This window comes from Ascidiella aspersa, chromosome 4 (genome assembly GCF_963924565.1).
Source record: "Ascidiella aspersa chromosome 4, kaAscAspe10.2, whole genome shotgun sequence".
Taxonomy (NCBI): Eukaryota; Metazoa; Chordata; class Ascidiacea; order Phlebobranchia; family Ascidiidae; genus Ascidiella; species Ascidiella aspersa.
Window position 1 is genome coordinate 16,672,606 of NC_139450.1, and position 15,397 is coordinate 16,688,002.

A 15,397-nucleotide genomic window follows, 5' to 3' on the forward strand; every position below is an offset into this window, starting at 1 on the left:
CGTAGTTGTGCCGCCAACTTTGTTTACTTATGTGGGTGTGCCGCAAGTGAAAAAAGGTTGCGGAGCACTGTACTAGACAAGTCTAATTGTTGCAAACAATTCTTTATCGTAACAACGTGACCCAAGTAAAACTTAATAAATGAAGATTATTTTGTAATAGATCCTTCCTATTCGAGTTCAACTGCATTAGTGTAGCGGTGTTATGGGTTACATCCAGTGGTGGGATTCAAATTTTTTGTCAGCCGGTTCTATCACAAAAGTCATATTTTTAAGCCGGTTCTGTTACAAAAAGTTATATTTTTCGGCAATAATTAAAGTAGTTGCAATAGCAGGATGCAGGTTCCAGCGAATGTTGCGAACTGCGAACCGACTGAATTCCATCACTGCTAACAGCTACACTAGAAAGCAGCAGTCGTCTCTCTACTTGTACTTATGACGCACCAATGCATTTTCAGACAAACCTCCACAAAGGAAAATTATTACAATTATAAAAATGTAACACTATTTTACGAACTTGAGCATTGCGCATTTAAGAAAAACACGTGAACTACTTTTTAGATAAGATGCAAAATTCCATTGACAATAACCAGTAATGCTAACCGGTTCGCCGATCTTATAAAATTTCGTGAGACGGTTCGATAGAACCGGTGCGAACCGGCTGAATCCCACCACTGGTTACATCCACTGATCTCTATGATAAAAAAAAGTCCCAAACTCAGATGCACACTCATAGCCTTATTTAGGGAAAACTAGCTGGAAGAAGGTGAAGGGCCGCAAAAAATAGAAAAGGGCCGCACGTTGCCCACCTCTGATCTACAAGAAGCCATGTATTCTATGACAGACTGTTCAGTCCGCTCTTCGTTCTCATTCAACAGTATGCTAGCATTTGCGGAATGCAGGCTAAAATGAGTTAACTGAGATATGTCAATACTGGCCAATATCAGAGTTTTTGTTTCTTTCCGCGTACAAACTGCAAATAGGCCTATGTCATTCTAATGACAGCCAGTCCAAGATAAATCTATTCACACGTTCCATTAATAATTTTTTAAAAACATACTTGATTAAAATTAATAGAGATGCCCTGCCTATTATGACACTAGCAAGAGCAAACCATAACCAGTGTTGTAAACAAGCCATTTAAAAAACGACTTCCCAGTCAAGTCATTTGTGAAATAACTTTTCAGTCAAGCCATCAGTTGCTCAAGTCCGTCCCGGTGAAATCATTATTAAAGCAAGTCAGTTCAAAGCAGGGAGAGTCAAACCATTTAACTATTCCGGTCCACGTTCGGTTCGGGTTCAATCTTTTTGTCGGAATCCGGTTCAGTTTCGGTTCGAAACAGTTCCGGTCTGCCTCTTGTTTTGACGAGTTTATTTTTAAAACCGGTTTATAAAATTCCGTTTCGGATAAACTGTTGCTTTGACAAATGTAGAGAAAAATTATAGAATTTACACTCGTATTACATTTAATTTTCGTGACGTATTAAAAAAACAAGCATCAACTCTCTATCGAAATATCTAAATAATAAAAAGCAACGTTTTATTCAATGACTATTTTTTTTATAAAATTTCAAACATAGCATAACTGGACTGAGAAAAATACAAGTTGTGACGTCATGCTAGAGTCAACAGCTTTTTTACAGGTTCGGGTTTGGTTACTGTTTAGGTGCTGTCAAAATATTCTGTTCAGTTCCAGTTGGGCTCCTTAAAATCTTTGAGAAAAACGGTTCAGGTACGGCAAAAAGTAGCTCAAAATCGGTTTATAAAGTTCCGGTTTGGTTCGCCTCCCTGACAACGACTTAAGTTCAAGTCAAGTCATTGTCCAAAAGACTTTTTTAGGAAAGGGAATACTTAGATAGTGGTAGGTAACTGTGTTAGAATTAAAAAAAGAAAAAATATATTCTACTCAGATCACTGCACTTTAGTTAATGATTTTTTGCAAAAAAACAAACAAATAGAAAATATATTTTGTGCACAGCATAAAAGCAATATAAACGTGAAACTGTTATTTTACGTGTCATTGAAAAATGAAGTAATAAGTGAAATTTTATTCTCCTCTAAAGACAGTTTATGAAGGGCTTCGTTTGCTTCAACGTCATTACTCGTCTGAACTTGTATAGTGAGCTCTTGTAAAATAAATCCGAAAGATTGTCTGACATTGAAAGGCAGCACACCACACGAACGAGATAATACATCATACGCTAAATTAAAGCAGATTGTAGCTTTCGCAACAACCTGATCATGACTGACACCTGTAAAAGTTTGTTTTGTTTCAAATATGTGTTCATAAAAGCACACATAGTATAAAATACAGGCCTATGGTCTTACCAGGTATTTGGTTCTCTATGACAGCTTCACGTAATTTGTGCAAGACTTTTGACAGTTTTACAGTTGAAAAGGATTCAATGTATGCGTTCTTAAAACATAAAACTTCATTACATTTAAAACATGAAATGTATATATTTGTTGGTCTAAATTACAATCCCAAAACGTGTTTTTACTGATTTATGTATAGCACCACAATCAAACACATTAATCCAAGACATAATTTACAAAAAAACATAAGATGGATTTTATTTAATATGAGATATCCAAAACAATGCAAACGTAATTAGGTCATTTGTAAATAGCAGTTAAACACACCCTTTGTGATATTAAATGCCTTATCCGTGAAACTAAGTGATCAAAGAGCCGGTCTGACAACCAGATATTGATGTTTTCAATTGACTGGCGTTCTGCAATATTTACAGCAGTGTCCAAAACCTAAAGCTTATATCATTAAAATAAAAAAATAAAACATATATTTGAGAGATAAGTAAAACTTACTAGTTTTGAGATGGAGGGTGACACTAATAAAGTTATGCACTCCCTTACAATCTGGCTGTTAAATTCAAAAATTTGTTGCTTTACATTAGAAAGAATTTCATCAAATGCTTTTACCACGACTTGTCTACAAAATCAAAAAAAAACATCCTAGATGCATATTGAATAAATTATATGACTAAGCACTATTGTTACAATTACTTAATTAAGTTGGTAGTAGGTTTCTTGCTTTCATGTTCATTTAGATATCTGCAAAAAAAATAATAAATTAAAAAGCAAATTAATTGTTTCTGTTTTACTACCATTTTCATACCGCAATATGAGGTCATTTTTGTTGCACAACTCCGGAACCAACCTAGTACAAATGTGTTTAATGCTGTTTGAATGACATCTTTCGGCAACAAAAGCCACAGTCCTCTTCAAAGAAAATGACTGATTTCGAAAAAAGTTTGCCTCCAAAGAAGATTGCACATCCTACATAAAAAAAATCCTATGTTAAATCCGATTCTTCTACAAGTAAAAAGAGCAAACGTACAGTGTTTTCAGGAAGCTTTTCAGATGAAGGCTTAATCTTCTTAGGTAGTTGACGATTTGTTATAGAAGACCTTGATTTAAGAATCGTGTTTATCTCTGTAAGCCTCCAATGAACTTCATACAATAAATTATAACTGATCAATTGAGATGAAACAAAGTCAATGTTGTTATCCAAATTCTAAATTTGAAAAAAATAAAATTTAGCAAACTTTAATGAGACTATTACATAGCAGTTATCACCAAAGTGAAAGTATATTTATCTATCAACCTAACAAAGTTCTAATTAAAAATACATCACAGACCGTATACTTTAAAGACACATCCTGATGAATAGCAGAATAAAAAAAATCAGTATTGACATTTTCCTGTTCAAATAAATATCCAATAGAAACAGACAGAAAGATATTTAATTTGGAGGGCACACTTGGCAGGACTGATAAGTTTGACCTAAAAAAAGTTAAAAAAAATTTATTCTTTTTACAAAGCCCAGACAATGCATTTTGAACAAAAAACAATGCTTGATTGATAATTTGTTTAGTACAGGGGTTCCCAACCGTGAGTACTCATACCCCTTGGGGGTACAAGATTGAACATCAAGGGGTACGAAGATCCTTGGGCTTCAGAACAGCTTTCCAAACAGATTACGCAGTACAGTTTTATTTTAGAATTTTGAATGATATTATGCCATTACGGTCTTTGGATAAAAAACAACGTTATATACAAATATTTAGTAAGAAACCTTATTGTCTCATATAATGCGTTTTTGTAACTGCAGATGATTTACTTGTTGCCTCGATTATAATCAAACCACCGTTTAAGCAAGTTTTATCAATGAAGCAGCAACAAATATCTTGAGAAGGGACAAACAAATTAACTACAGACATTTAACGATTTTTCTGTGAAATACTGGTTCAACGTTTAATTGAGCTATAAAAGCCAAACATATATATCTGAAAAATTGGTACAAAGAAACGCTCTGACCTGAAAAGGGGGTACAAACGCTCTGACCTGAAAAGGGGGTACGAGCAGCAAAAAATGTTGGGAACCCCTGGTTTAGTAGGACTAACCACTGTGTAGCACTTCCTATATATTTTTTTACTTGTAGAGAAGTATCAAACATAACAAATAAAAAACAAACCTATAAGCAATGCAGAGATATTTTAATATCTCTGAATAGTGACTGCTTTTTATGGCAGATGTAGAGGCAAAACATAAAAACTGAACAACCCAAGGTATTGTTAGCACAAGGTGCCCATGTTGAAAAGCATGCCTAATGGATGATGTCATGTGTTTAGCAGCAGCCAATTCCATATGTGACAACTGTTGGTTTTCTTCACCTGAATAATAAATTATTTACCAAGCTACACCCGAAACATTTCATGAAATTTAAAGAGAAAATATGACACCCACCATTATAAGGAAAGAAGATGAGAAATCCATAAAAGTTTCCACAAATTCTTAAATTAAGTACCGTCTGTGAAAATTTTGATATTGCTCTGAAAACAAAAATGAGCTAAGTTATAACTTAATTAGTAATTTAAAAAAAAAGTATTATATCTTGTTAAGTATGAAGCATCTAAATCAGGGGTTCTTAACCTTTTTTGTATGTTTTACCCTTTTAACAAGGATGAATATCAGATTTACCCCCAATATATAAAATGGTGCTCATCTTTTAAAAAACAACAAAAACAAATTGCATTAGGTATAACCAATGCGACGGCTGCCATTGCTTTTTAGCAACGAATTGTTGTCAAAACATTCCAGTTCGGTCTAGTTTTTGTCTTTTAAGAGTTAAGACTGCACAGTTTTGACTCAAAAAGGGACCATTTTTTGCTCATTATACTGGGATGAGCATTTGCTAGGTGTTGTTTTAAAGGAGCAGGTTTCGTAGTAGCCTATTCTTTGAAAGTGTTTCCATGCATAAAACACACCAAGGAACTTCAAGACCATTCTCAATAGGTAAATCTAAAATTCAAATAATTTTTATTGTACTTTTTCTTCTTTTGGGACATGCCACTTTTTAAGACTAAATTTATGGTTAGGCCTACTTTCACAGAATATTTTAATCAGTCAATCAATTGTTTTACCACTAAAATGCCCTAATCATTGGGTCAAAAAGCTGAACAATAAACTAACTGGGCAGCTAAGCCCTACCCAGTGACAAAAAAATAGGCAATCATATGCATAACCAGCACTAAAATTTCAAAAGGTGTACTAAATCTTACCGTTATCGCTACTAATTAATAAAGCACTTAAAACATACTGTCGCTCGCAGACAAGTTACTTAAATCTATGCGGTGACTCCTGAAGAAGCTGATGAATTCAAACAGAAAATGAAGTTACAGTGAAGTATGTTGCCAAATAAACTAAAAAATAATCAATTAGCGAAGCATAACGTTACCGACACTAGAAGATAAAGAATCCATAGGCCACTAGGCTAGGTTCAAATAAGCAGTTAATCTGAACAAGTAAAGTAGGCTACCAATACCTAGGCCTACAGCTGGCACAATTCTTATACCCCGTCATCATGAAATAGATATTTTGATTGATAGCTAATTTACCCCCTAAAACGAGGAAATTTACTCCCAGGGGTAAATTTACCCCAGGTTAAGAAAGGCTGATCTAAATAAATACAAAATTTAACAGTTAAAAATCCACGCTCAGTCGCACAAACAAATGATTCCATAGCCTAGGACAGGGATGGCAAACCTTTTCATAATGCTGGTCACAAACACGACTTTAATCCTTACAAAATGCACAAGTGGGTCGTACATTTAATTATTTGCTAATTTTATGCGGAACTCTGCTGCGTCGTTGTGTTATTTTCTGGGTTGGTAATTCAAGGTTTTTGGAAGATTTCCAAATTCGGATTCCCACAAATATTAAGAAGCTAAATAGTTAACAAATGCTGCAGCATTTTTTATGGGATTACAAGAGTTCAGCAGAAAACTTTTCAGCAGTACGCGAGCCCATAGTTTCCCTTAAGTATCATGACCCGATACGTTTTACAGCGATAAACCATATGCTTTTAGTTGTCTGCTTTTATGCATCGATTTGTTAAAGTGCAGTTAATGTACTGTATGCTTACTCTTCACCCTTTAAACAATCTTGCATGACCCACAGATTTGCCAGCCCTGATTTAAACAGTATAGTGTTATCTAAAGAAGAACTGTTTTTTATATTAGTTCCTTCATGAAAATGAATGATAACATTTCGTTATATTTGAGGAGACAAATGGGTCATTAAAAATCTGTGGTTTGTCACTTCGTGACCCACGGGACAGTGGTTCACCATCCCTGGCCTAGGAGTATATCTAATTTAATAGTAATGGATTTTTTTTCAAATAAAGGAATAGCTGCCTAAATCTAAATGATGAAAAACAAATTCATTTGAATTAGGATACTGATGATGCGAAATATATTTATCATAAAACACCAAAACAAGCTCATAACATCAATTTAGAAGACATGTATCAAAGCTATGGCTAGTTGTTAATGCGTTTTTTTCTAAAAATACAACATTGACAATATTTAAAAAATGTTAACTGTTATAAAAAGAAAATCAGATTCAGAATAGTCCAAATATTACGTCTAAAATAATAAGCTTACAGTCTTGTTTAAAAAAATGGAAATTTGTTGACGAGTGTAATTACTAGGGCCATTTTTATTTTGACCTAAAAAAAAAAATTTTTAACTTTATTTTTATGAAATTTTATCTTTATTTTAACCTAACGAAATTGCTTGTTTGGCCACAGTTCTTCCTTAAATCGATGCCAGTTACCCAAACATAATATTTGGTCAATTTCAGACCCAAACGTGATATTTTGTCACAAAGTCAAGGTGTTTTATGGATTACAAAAAGTGCATCGTTTTTTTGGCGATATATTTAGCTTGTTTAGGCATTTTTGTATTACAGAATGTCAGTAGGCTATTCCTAAGATCCAAACTTTTGATCTTCGAAAAGACCACGTTTATGAAGATAACGTGTTTTATAAAAATATTTGAAATACGTAACAATAAATAAAAAAATGGACAATTTGCGATAAAAGTTACTGCTGATCCAAGTGGGCTTTGTGACATTTTGCCTGCTTTTATGGGTTAATATGGTTTAATTGTGTCGCAGTTCCTGATTTACAATGCTTCCATGACGATTTTTACAAAAACTACTCTCAAGAAACACAAAAACTTTGTCAAAAGCCATAGTTTGACAAATTTTGACTTTATTAATAAATTTTAACTTTATTGTTATTTATTTTAACCTATAAACTTCTTAAAAACAGTCCCCTAGGTGCTAAAAACAACTTTATTATTTGATTCATGAAAAGACGAGCTGCTTAAAAATGTTAACTTTATTGACTTTTGGGCCCCTAGTAATTACTCATTAGTATTGAAATAACATAATCATTACATACCCATGCAGATCTTCAATGCAGTTTTCATCTACTTGAGATTCAATCATTTCAATTTGTGATATGCGAGAAAAGAGCTCGTCACATAAACGGATGTTGAGACTATAGTTGTCCGCAATCGTGAGAAAATCTAAATCATTTAAAACAATCATATGTAAGGATGCAACTTGTATTTAACATATACTCTAATTAGCGTTCACCTAAATTCTAGCAAAAAACATAAATCACCTCGAAAAAATTGATAATCTTTAAACAAATTAGAGTGGGATGTAGTTTTATGTGCTGGGGCTGTGACTCTATTCTCTAATTGTCTTTGTTTTTCAGGGTTGTTTCCCAAAATAGCAGTTAACAGTGAGCTATTGTGCTGATTTAATGAAGAGTTTTCCTTGCCTGTAGCACCGCTTAACATTTGATCAAGAAACAATCTAAATCATAAAGCATTCAGATTTAAGGTATGTTATTCATGTAAAATAATACTTGTAAAATCACATTTTCTTGTTTAATGAAACTTACCTAATAAAAGAACTGTGAGTAGAGAGTAACTTTATTTGTGAAACAAGCCAACGGATTTTACCAACAGTTTCTTTAGAAACAGAGCTGACATCTAAAGAAAAAGAAGACAAAAAACACTTTATATTTTTATAGCAAAACAATTTAATGAAGCTAGCTGGGTAGTTTATGAGCTGTCCTCTTCTCCATCATGATGCTGCATAACTACATTTTTCAATTACAACAAACTAGTGCAGGGTATGTTATAACAAATTAAGTAATTTAAAAAGTTGGACAATAAAACAAAAATGAGAGTTGCAAGGTATCAGACCAAAGCAATTACGCATCATGCAGAATTCATGCTCCTATTTCCAATAGGTATGGAGTTAAAAGCATTATTTGTGTGAGTGTGATTAACATGTTTGGTTTAATCGGTTTATATAACTACTGATAACAGTAAATTTGTGTTGAAGCAAAAAATCAAGTTCTTCCACATGACACATATTTTTCCACTGTGTACCATAGGTTGCACAACACATAATTTGTCTATGTAATTAGAATTGTAGAGCAAGCAAGGCCAAAAAATCTAGCCTGCAGTGAGGGGTGAATTCGCAACCAGTACCACACCGCGATTGTGGCTCTACTAACTAAGCCAGGGTGGTCCAAGGTTGGTAACTAAGCCAGGGCTAACTAAGCCAGGGTGGTCCAAGGTGGTCCAAGATATTTCATGTATATTCTTTGCGGGCCACATAAAGTGTTACATGCGTGCCAGGAGCTGATCAATAATTTTCGATTGGTCGGGGTAACTGCTTTATTTAATGGTTACAACCAGAAAATGTAATCATAACCAAACAATTCGAACATACTTGCTGTTCGTTGTTCACTTATATTTCTTTGATTAAACCTCTAATGATACACATTGCAATAATTCAACAGTGCTTCGCGGGCCACGAAAAATGATGTCGCCTGGGTTTGGACCACCCTGAACTAAGCTATGCACGGTCAGTAAAAATTAGTCACACAGGCAACTGAGCTTATATTTACATTTCAATCAGCTTGCATTGATTTTAGATAATAGGCATGGGCAGATTGAAAAGTATAAATATTGCAAAAAGGTATTTAAAACATATTCCCCTGTATAACAATATACACAGTTAAAAATACTAACAAAATGCAATATAAATATTTAGTTCGCCAAAATAGGTAAAGTAAATTGACGTCATCTTAACAAATGTTTTAAAACGCACTTGTGGCAAATTAGGTTTTCTGTTGATACATGTCACAAACTAAAATGAATTAATAAAACGCTTTTAATTAGGTATCGCAGAAAACATTTTGCAGTGATATAATGTCACTTGTAGGGATGCTCAAAGTAGAATATCGAATCCTTGGATTCCAGGTGGGGATTTGAATCCTATTCTGCCATTTATTTCGAGTAATTGGAACCGATATAATTTAATGTTTTACCGCCGATTGTTGCGCCTAATTGCACAAACGCGTGTGGTAAGTTGACCTGTCGCTGCGGCGACCAATTTACAGAGCTTGCTTTAAATATAAATCAAAAACAGCTCCTCTGGTAATTGTAATTGTTAACCAACGTTTCGGCAACCTATACAAGCCGCCTTCTTGCTTTAGATGTAACCCGGTAGTAGTATCAGCGTTTTTTCGGGCGACCAGTTACCGCGTCTCGCGATAACGTTTGTCTAATAATTAAGTGTCAATCAAGTGTTATTGGGCGAGCGATCAATGTGTAATGTCTGGTGTGGAGTGTGCAATTTCCCTAAAGCCGATAAGTTGCAAAAGTAACATTACGTTGTAAAACGTTCTGGCCGTCCACAAAATGCGCTATAGGGTTACTTAAGGTCAACTTTAGGCCAATATTCAGCGAGGTTATGCAGCTATGCGCAGTGTAATTGTCAACAATTCGTTAAGTCAATAGTAACTTTGTATTCTTTGCGGTACATTATTTGACTGCATTACATTTACAGATCACGTTAGTAAAAAAATAAGCCCTAAGACCCAACAATGCTTGAAAAAACAGGACCGAATTGCTTAAGACTTATGTGTGCAGTGTTGCATTGTACTCACTATTGGCAAAAATATAAGTTTTGGCAACAACCTGGACAGTTGACATATTACAGTTTACACAACTGCTTCAAATGACAGTTGTTAAGAATGTTAAACATATGGGAGATATTTTTTATTATAATGTACACATGCTAGAAAATTGTTTGGGCGATGTATTGCTGTGATTGGGGGCCCTGTAGGGTAGATTAGATTTAATCCCTTCCCCAAACAAAATCGAGGTTAAATAATTTAATAAAAATATACTAGGATTCGCTATTCTGGATTTGTTATTCTAGATTCGAAACCCTTTATTCTAGAATACCTTGGGATTCTACTTTGAACATCCCTAGCTCACTTACAATTTAATGTTCATGTGATGTCTGCTATATTGGGCAAACCTGGAGAAATCTACCAAAGAGGATTAAAGAACATAATGATGAACGAAAAATCATAAGTGCGCAGATGTTTGCTACACCAATCAACACATAAGGATTTTTGCAAATCTGAAGTGCTAGGGAGGCTTAAGACAGCCTCAGAATGCGAATACTGTAGCCCTGAATCGAATGTTGACACAGTATTAACATTGCTGTACCTGTTTAACACCTAGAAGAACTAATTAATGCGCTCCCAATGATTAAATACTCTAAATAATAAAAATTGTGTTCCAACTTTCAAAAGTGAGGTTTCAACCTATTTTTTTGGCATATTTTCAAGCTACATTAGAGATACATGGATAAGGTATATATAAATTTAAATTAAAATAAAATAAATATAAATTTCGGTTTATTACTTAGATTGTGTTGTTCTTCCCATTGTCCCAGCAGTGAATAAAACATATCACGTTGTTTACGAAATCCATGGAAAGCCTTTTCAGATAAAAAATTTGTTTTATTGTCAGTTTCAGGTTTGAATGGAACTGAATCAAATGTCTGCAAAAAACAAGAATGATAAAAATAACTAAAACGCTCATTGTATTAAATTAAGAGGACCTTACACTTGAAAAAAGTCTGTTGAAAAAGTTTTGATTTGAAGGCCGCGTTTGCAATTCTTCAGTAACTTTCGTTACGACATCACAAAACTCTGACTATAAAAGAAAAAGTACTGCAAAACAGATAACCCAAGTAAACTTAACAGTGCATCCTACTACCTTATTGGAACAGTTAACCTGCAACAAAGCTAGCGTTTCATTGCTAAATAAGCAAAGGAACTCTTTCGACGCTATTCCATTTAACACATTAGCTGCAAACTGTCTCGCATTCGCTGTGGATGACAAGTATTTTTCCAGAGGCTTGAATTCTACAATAAAAGTAAAAATAAAAGTAAAAAAGTAAAAATTCAACGAAGAATATGATTGCAAGTTCTCACTGACCAGTCTGACAAGTGGTTTTAATAAAAACTTGCCAATAGCAAATTGTACTTGTCCGATGGCCAACATAAGTGAAATTTGCTACAGCCGAGTTCTAATGCCCACTATCTCAACACTGGCCAAATTAGTTTGTTATCATAGCAGTGTGGCCCATAAAAACTGTTAAACCTTTATTTGTTGGCAAAAATGTAAAAAAAAAAGTTAAATAAAACAATTTTCCACAAAATCATCAAAGTCATTGTAGCAAGTATATTTGTATTAGACTAAAAGTTACCTCTATTAAACTCACAGCTAACATTTCCATCCAGAGATTGTAAGGCCACAAGAAGGTGAATTTCTGCAACCAAGCTAGCCACAGAAAATGTTGCAATGCACTGTACATAGAAATTCGCCAATCTGAGAATTCAAAAATAAAATAATGTAGTTACGGAGCACACATATTACTTGAATATGGTTACCTTTCCAATTTCTTGGGAAATGTGACTGTAGATGGTGGCAGTGTTGGTATCTTTTTTATGTCAGTATCTATCTTAATAGGACTTATAAACTGAAGTTGAATGTCTAGCGAATCTTCCATCTGTAAATAAAAAAAAACATTGCAATAAATTGGGTAAAAATCTTGTTTACTTCATGGGATATCACGCGATGAAATTTCACACTGCATTCTACCTTTTGGTAGGGGGAAGGGGGAATATATCAGTTGATTCTAAGAAACATTTCTTTATTATCATTAAAAAGTATAAATATGAATTGTTCAAATAGTATTTATTTATCTATGGTGTGATGTATTGAATTACAATTATATTTAATGAATGAAGTTTAATAGATATTTGTGAAGTTGTTGCAGGTGGTGATATAGATCAACCTGGCTGGGCAATGCATAAACTCTACCTTGCTAAAGGATGTGTCATGCGATGTCATTTGAAAAAAATGCTTTTAAACCACTTCATTATTACCTGTATATGGTTGAGTTCAGGATTGGTCTTTTTCTCAGCTGAAAATATTCGCGTCTGCAATAGTCGTTTTCTCTCCTTTTCCAGTTGTATTTTAATGTCAGATTCAGGTGTTTCAGTCAGTTTTGTAAAGTCAGATTGAACTAGTTTAGTAGTGAACAATTGGCATTTTTCACTGGTGTCTTTTTCTATGGCAGTAGGCTTAATCCTTCTTGTTTGTTTATAATCTGAAAATACTGGCGGTACACTTCTAACACTGGAAGTAGCATGTAGTGAAGGAAAATCACACTGATTGGACAAATCAAAGTTTGCTGCCCGCTTGGCTTGATTATTGTTCATTTGATTTAAAGTAAAATTAACTCTTCTTGAAGGAAAATCTGCCTTGGCAGTGTGTGTTTTTTGATAGTCACCTTTTTCTTTATTATGCATTGGCGACTTATGTGGCGTTTTTCCTTTTGACCTACGAGCCTTTTTGCCATGGGAAATGACTGGTTCATGTGTGCTTCCTACATTGGAAATGTCAATGTTTTGTGTAAAGCAATTGGATTTTTGCGATTTTGGAGTGCTTATTCGCTCTTTCAGATCCTTATTATTCTGTTTTCGAACAAAAAGCTGTTCACCATTCCCAAAAGTGGAATTGTTTGAAGTAGGACTTGCAAGACCTGCCTTAATTTCACAGAGCTGAGCTGCAGCATGGTGGATGTAGTTCAGAAAAAATAAGATAAAATCTGGATCCCCAAGAGCTGTTAAAATCAGTTGATCGTCTTCAATTTCCAAATAGTGAATAAGTCTTGAACAAGACATTTTCAACCAGGTTCAATGCTAAACCTTAATACAAACCTTTTTAAGTTTAAAATCTAAATTTATTTAAGTCAGAAGCTCTAGACCAGGGCTCTCAAAAAAGCAACCTGTAAGAAAATTTTATGTAGTAACAATGCATGTTGAAGAAAATTGTCAGTGAATAACTTAACATAATATTAAGTTTTGGGGTCCTATTAATTTTTTTAACCTTTAGCTACGGTACCTAGTGTAAGGTGTTCAAACTGGTCACATTGTTCAATTAGTGTTAAATTTTCTTTTGTTATGCACAATGTTGCTCAGAGGGCACAGTGCTGTACGGCCTTACCACCTCTATACAAAACATATAAAAAAATATACAAGAAAGTCAAGGAGGATTGGGCGCACTAAAAATAATATTTAGTTCATTAAATAACTGTATGAAAAGCTTCACACTATACAGACAAATCTTTTCAGCCAAAACGCGCCGCTATGTGATATCTTTTTTTTAGATGGTTCTGAATAAGATTTTTCTCATATATACATTCTGTAGAAAACGTCTATATTTTTTATAATTATACTAGTTTTAGAATACAATGAAATCCAAAATCTAAAGCTACATATGGCGAAAGTAAGAACCTAATCCAGTGTTGCTCGAAATGGGCAATACTGATATTAATTGATTGAATAGAGCTGCTCCGAAAAAGTTGGTGAGGTTTAATTACCCTTTGTGCATACGTTTATGTTCGTTGTCTAGTTCAAGCCCAGGCAACATGATTAAATAACCGGTGGCTGTCGGAAGATTTGTTTAGTTTAGTGATGCACAGGATTTTTATAAGAAGGTCTCACAAATTTAACGAATGTACAACAAATATAAACATTGGTGTAAGGGCATAAGCAGATCTCCCTATATATTTACTTAAGCAATTTTTTCTTACAATATTTAATGCATTCCAGTGCTAAATCAATGGCGCTTTTGCATTACTATAACAGTTGCATTAAATTGGGACGTAAAAGAGCAAAAGAGTACAAAAAGGTATGGTCTACAAATACTGCATACCGCAACGTACATTCTTTGGGTTTGTGTGGATCAAGCATTATTATTAATAATAAATATAAAATGTGTAACCCACCCAAACCCAAGTAATGTGTGTTGCAGTATGCAATATTTGCAGGCCGTTTTTCTTTGCGTTACCAGATTGAAAGAACCCCAAAATAAGTTAGCCTAAGCCCTAATCAGGATTTTCATGCAAGCAAGGCTAGAAAATAGCCTTGCTTTGCTTGCACCAAAATCCTGATAAGGCCATCTAATTTCAGTAAGCCTTCCCGAAGGCATGATATATGATGTGTGCCATTATTGTTGGTCAGAACAGCTCCAGAAGTAATTGGTCACAAATTGTGGAATGTTTCATTTGTTGTATACAGGCTGTTGATCCCCTTCAAATAAAGTTGTATTTACAAACAGGATGCAGTGGGCATCTGTGTTATTGTAATTTTTCAAACAGCTCTCACTGAGCCTGTGCAGCTCACTTGGTAGAGCGATGACAAATTTTAGAAGTAGCTTTATTTTAGCACTGCAATAACCAGAGTTTCCAACTTCTAAAATGGCATACTGCACACTTTAATATTGAAAAAAGCTTTTGTTTGAGGATTTCAAACACAAGGTGTGCAAAAAACATAATTGCACATCTCAAAATTTGGTTCTGCACACCCGAGATTTGCTATACTTCCCACTAATCGTTGCAAAGTTTGTAGCAAGCTATAATCTTCTACGATGGCGCTTTCGCTTTCCAACTATGAGAAAACATATAAAGCTACAATGTTTAGAAAAAGCTTCCTTGTCGTTTGTTGAGAGGGCAGCCAATTACATAAACTACAGAAACCCTGCGTATGCCACCTTCTGTCCCAATTTATTTCATTTCATTATAACGTTTCCCGGCGTTTTTAGTCGCAGAAACGTAATGGTAATGGGGAGTCCCCATT

The 15,397-nt window shown here is 34.3% G+C and overlaps 1 protein-coding gene across 2 annotated transcripts; it reads right to left on the reverse strand.

Annotated features, from left to right (window-relative positions):
- Positions 1-1,944: 1,944 nt before the first annotated feature.
- LOC146148406 (codanin-1-like) lies at positions 1,945-13,537 on the reverse strand. Of its 2 annotated transcripts, XM_083387383.1 has the most exons (19): positions 12,641-13,537; positions 12,143-12,261; positions 11,959-12,080; positions 11,466-11,614; positions 11,313-11,402; positions 11,109-11,247; positions 8,276-8,366; positions 7,991-8,187; positions 7,766-7,892; positions 4,765-4,850; positions 4,493-4,691; positions 3,657-3,801; positions 3,356-3,532; positions 3,134-3,294; positions 3,022-3,069; positions 2,824-2,947; positions 2,641-2,760; positions 2,326-2,413; positions 1,945-2,249 (listed from the first exon to the last, which is right to left on the reverse strand). In XM_083387383.1, the coding sequence occupies exons 1-19, from the start codon at positions 13,439-13,441 to the stop codon at positions 2,008-2,010; spliced, it is 3,225 nt and encodes a 1,074-aa protein (XP_083243509.1). In that variant the 5' UTR covers positions 13,442-13,537; the 3' UTR covers positions 1,945-2,007. The 2 variants fall into 2 exon arrangements, with proteins under 2 accessions (XP_083243509.1, XP_083243510.1); XM_083387384.1 differs by lacking the exons at positions 1,945-2,249; positions 2,326-2,413 and having other exon boundaries at positions 2,641-2,766.
- Between the last annotated feature and the right edge of the window lie 1,860 nt (positions 13,538-15,397).

What these genes read in the sequence shown, in the direction of transcription:
- LOC146148406 (XM_083387383.1), bottom strand. Translation starts at nt 13,441, where the DNA reads ATGTCTTGTTCAAGACTTATTCACTATTTGGAAATTGAAGACGATCAA. An exon ending in AGGTTAACTGTTCCAATAAG is followed by an intron (nt 11,403 to 11,465) that starts GTAGTAGGATGC and finishes TTTCTTTTATAG; the next exon opens with TCAGAGTTTTGTGATGTCGT. An exon ending in ACTCACAGTTCTTTTATTAG is followed by an intron (nt 8,188 to 8,275) that starts GTAAGTTTCATT and finishes TTTATGATTTAG; the next exon opens with ATTGTTTCTTGATCAAATGT.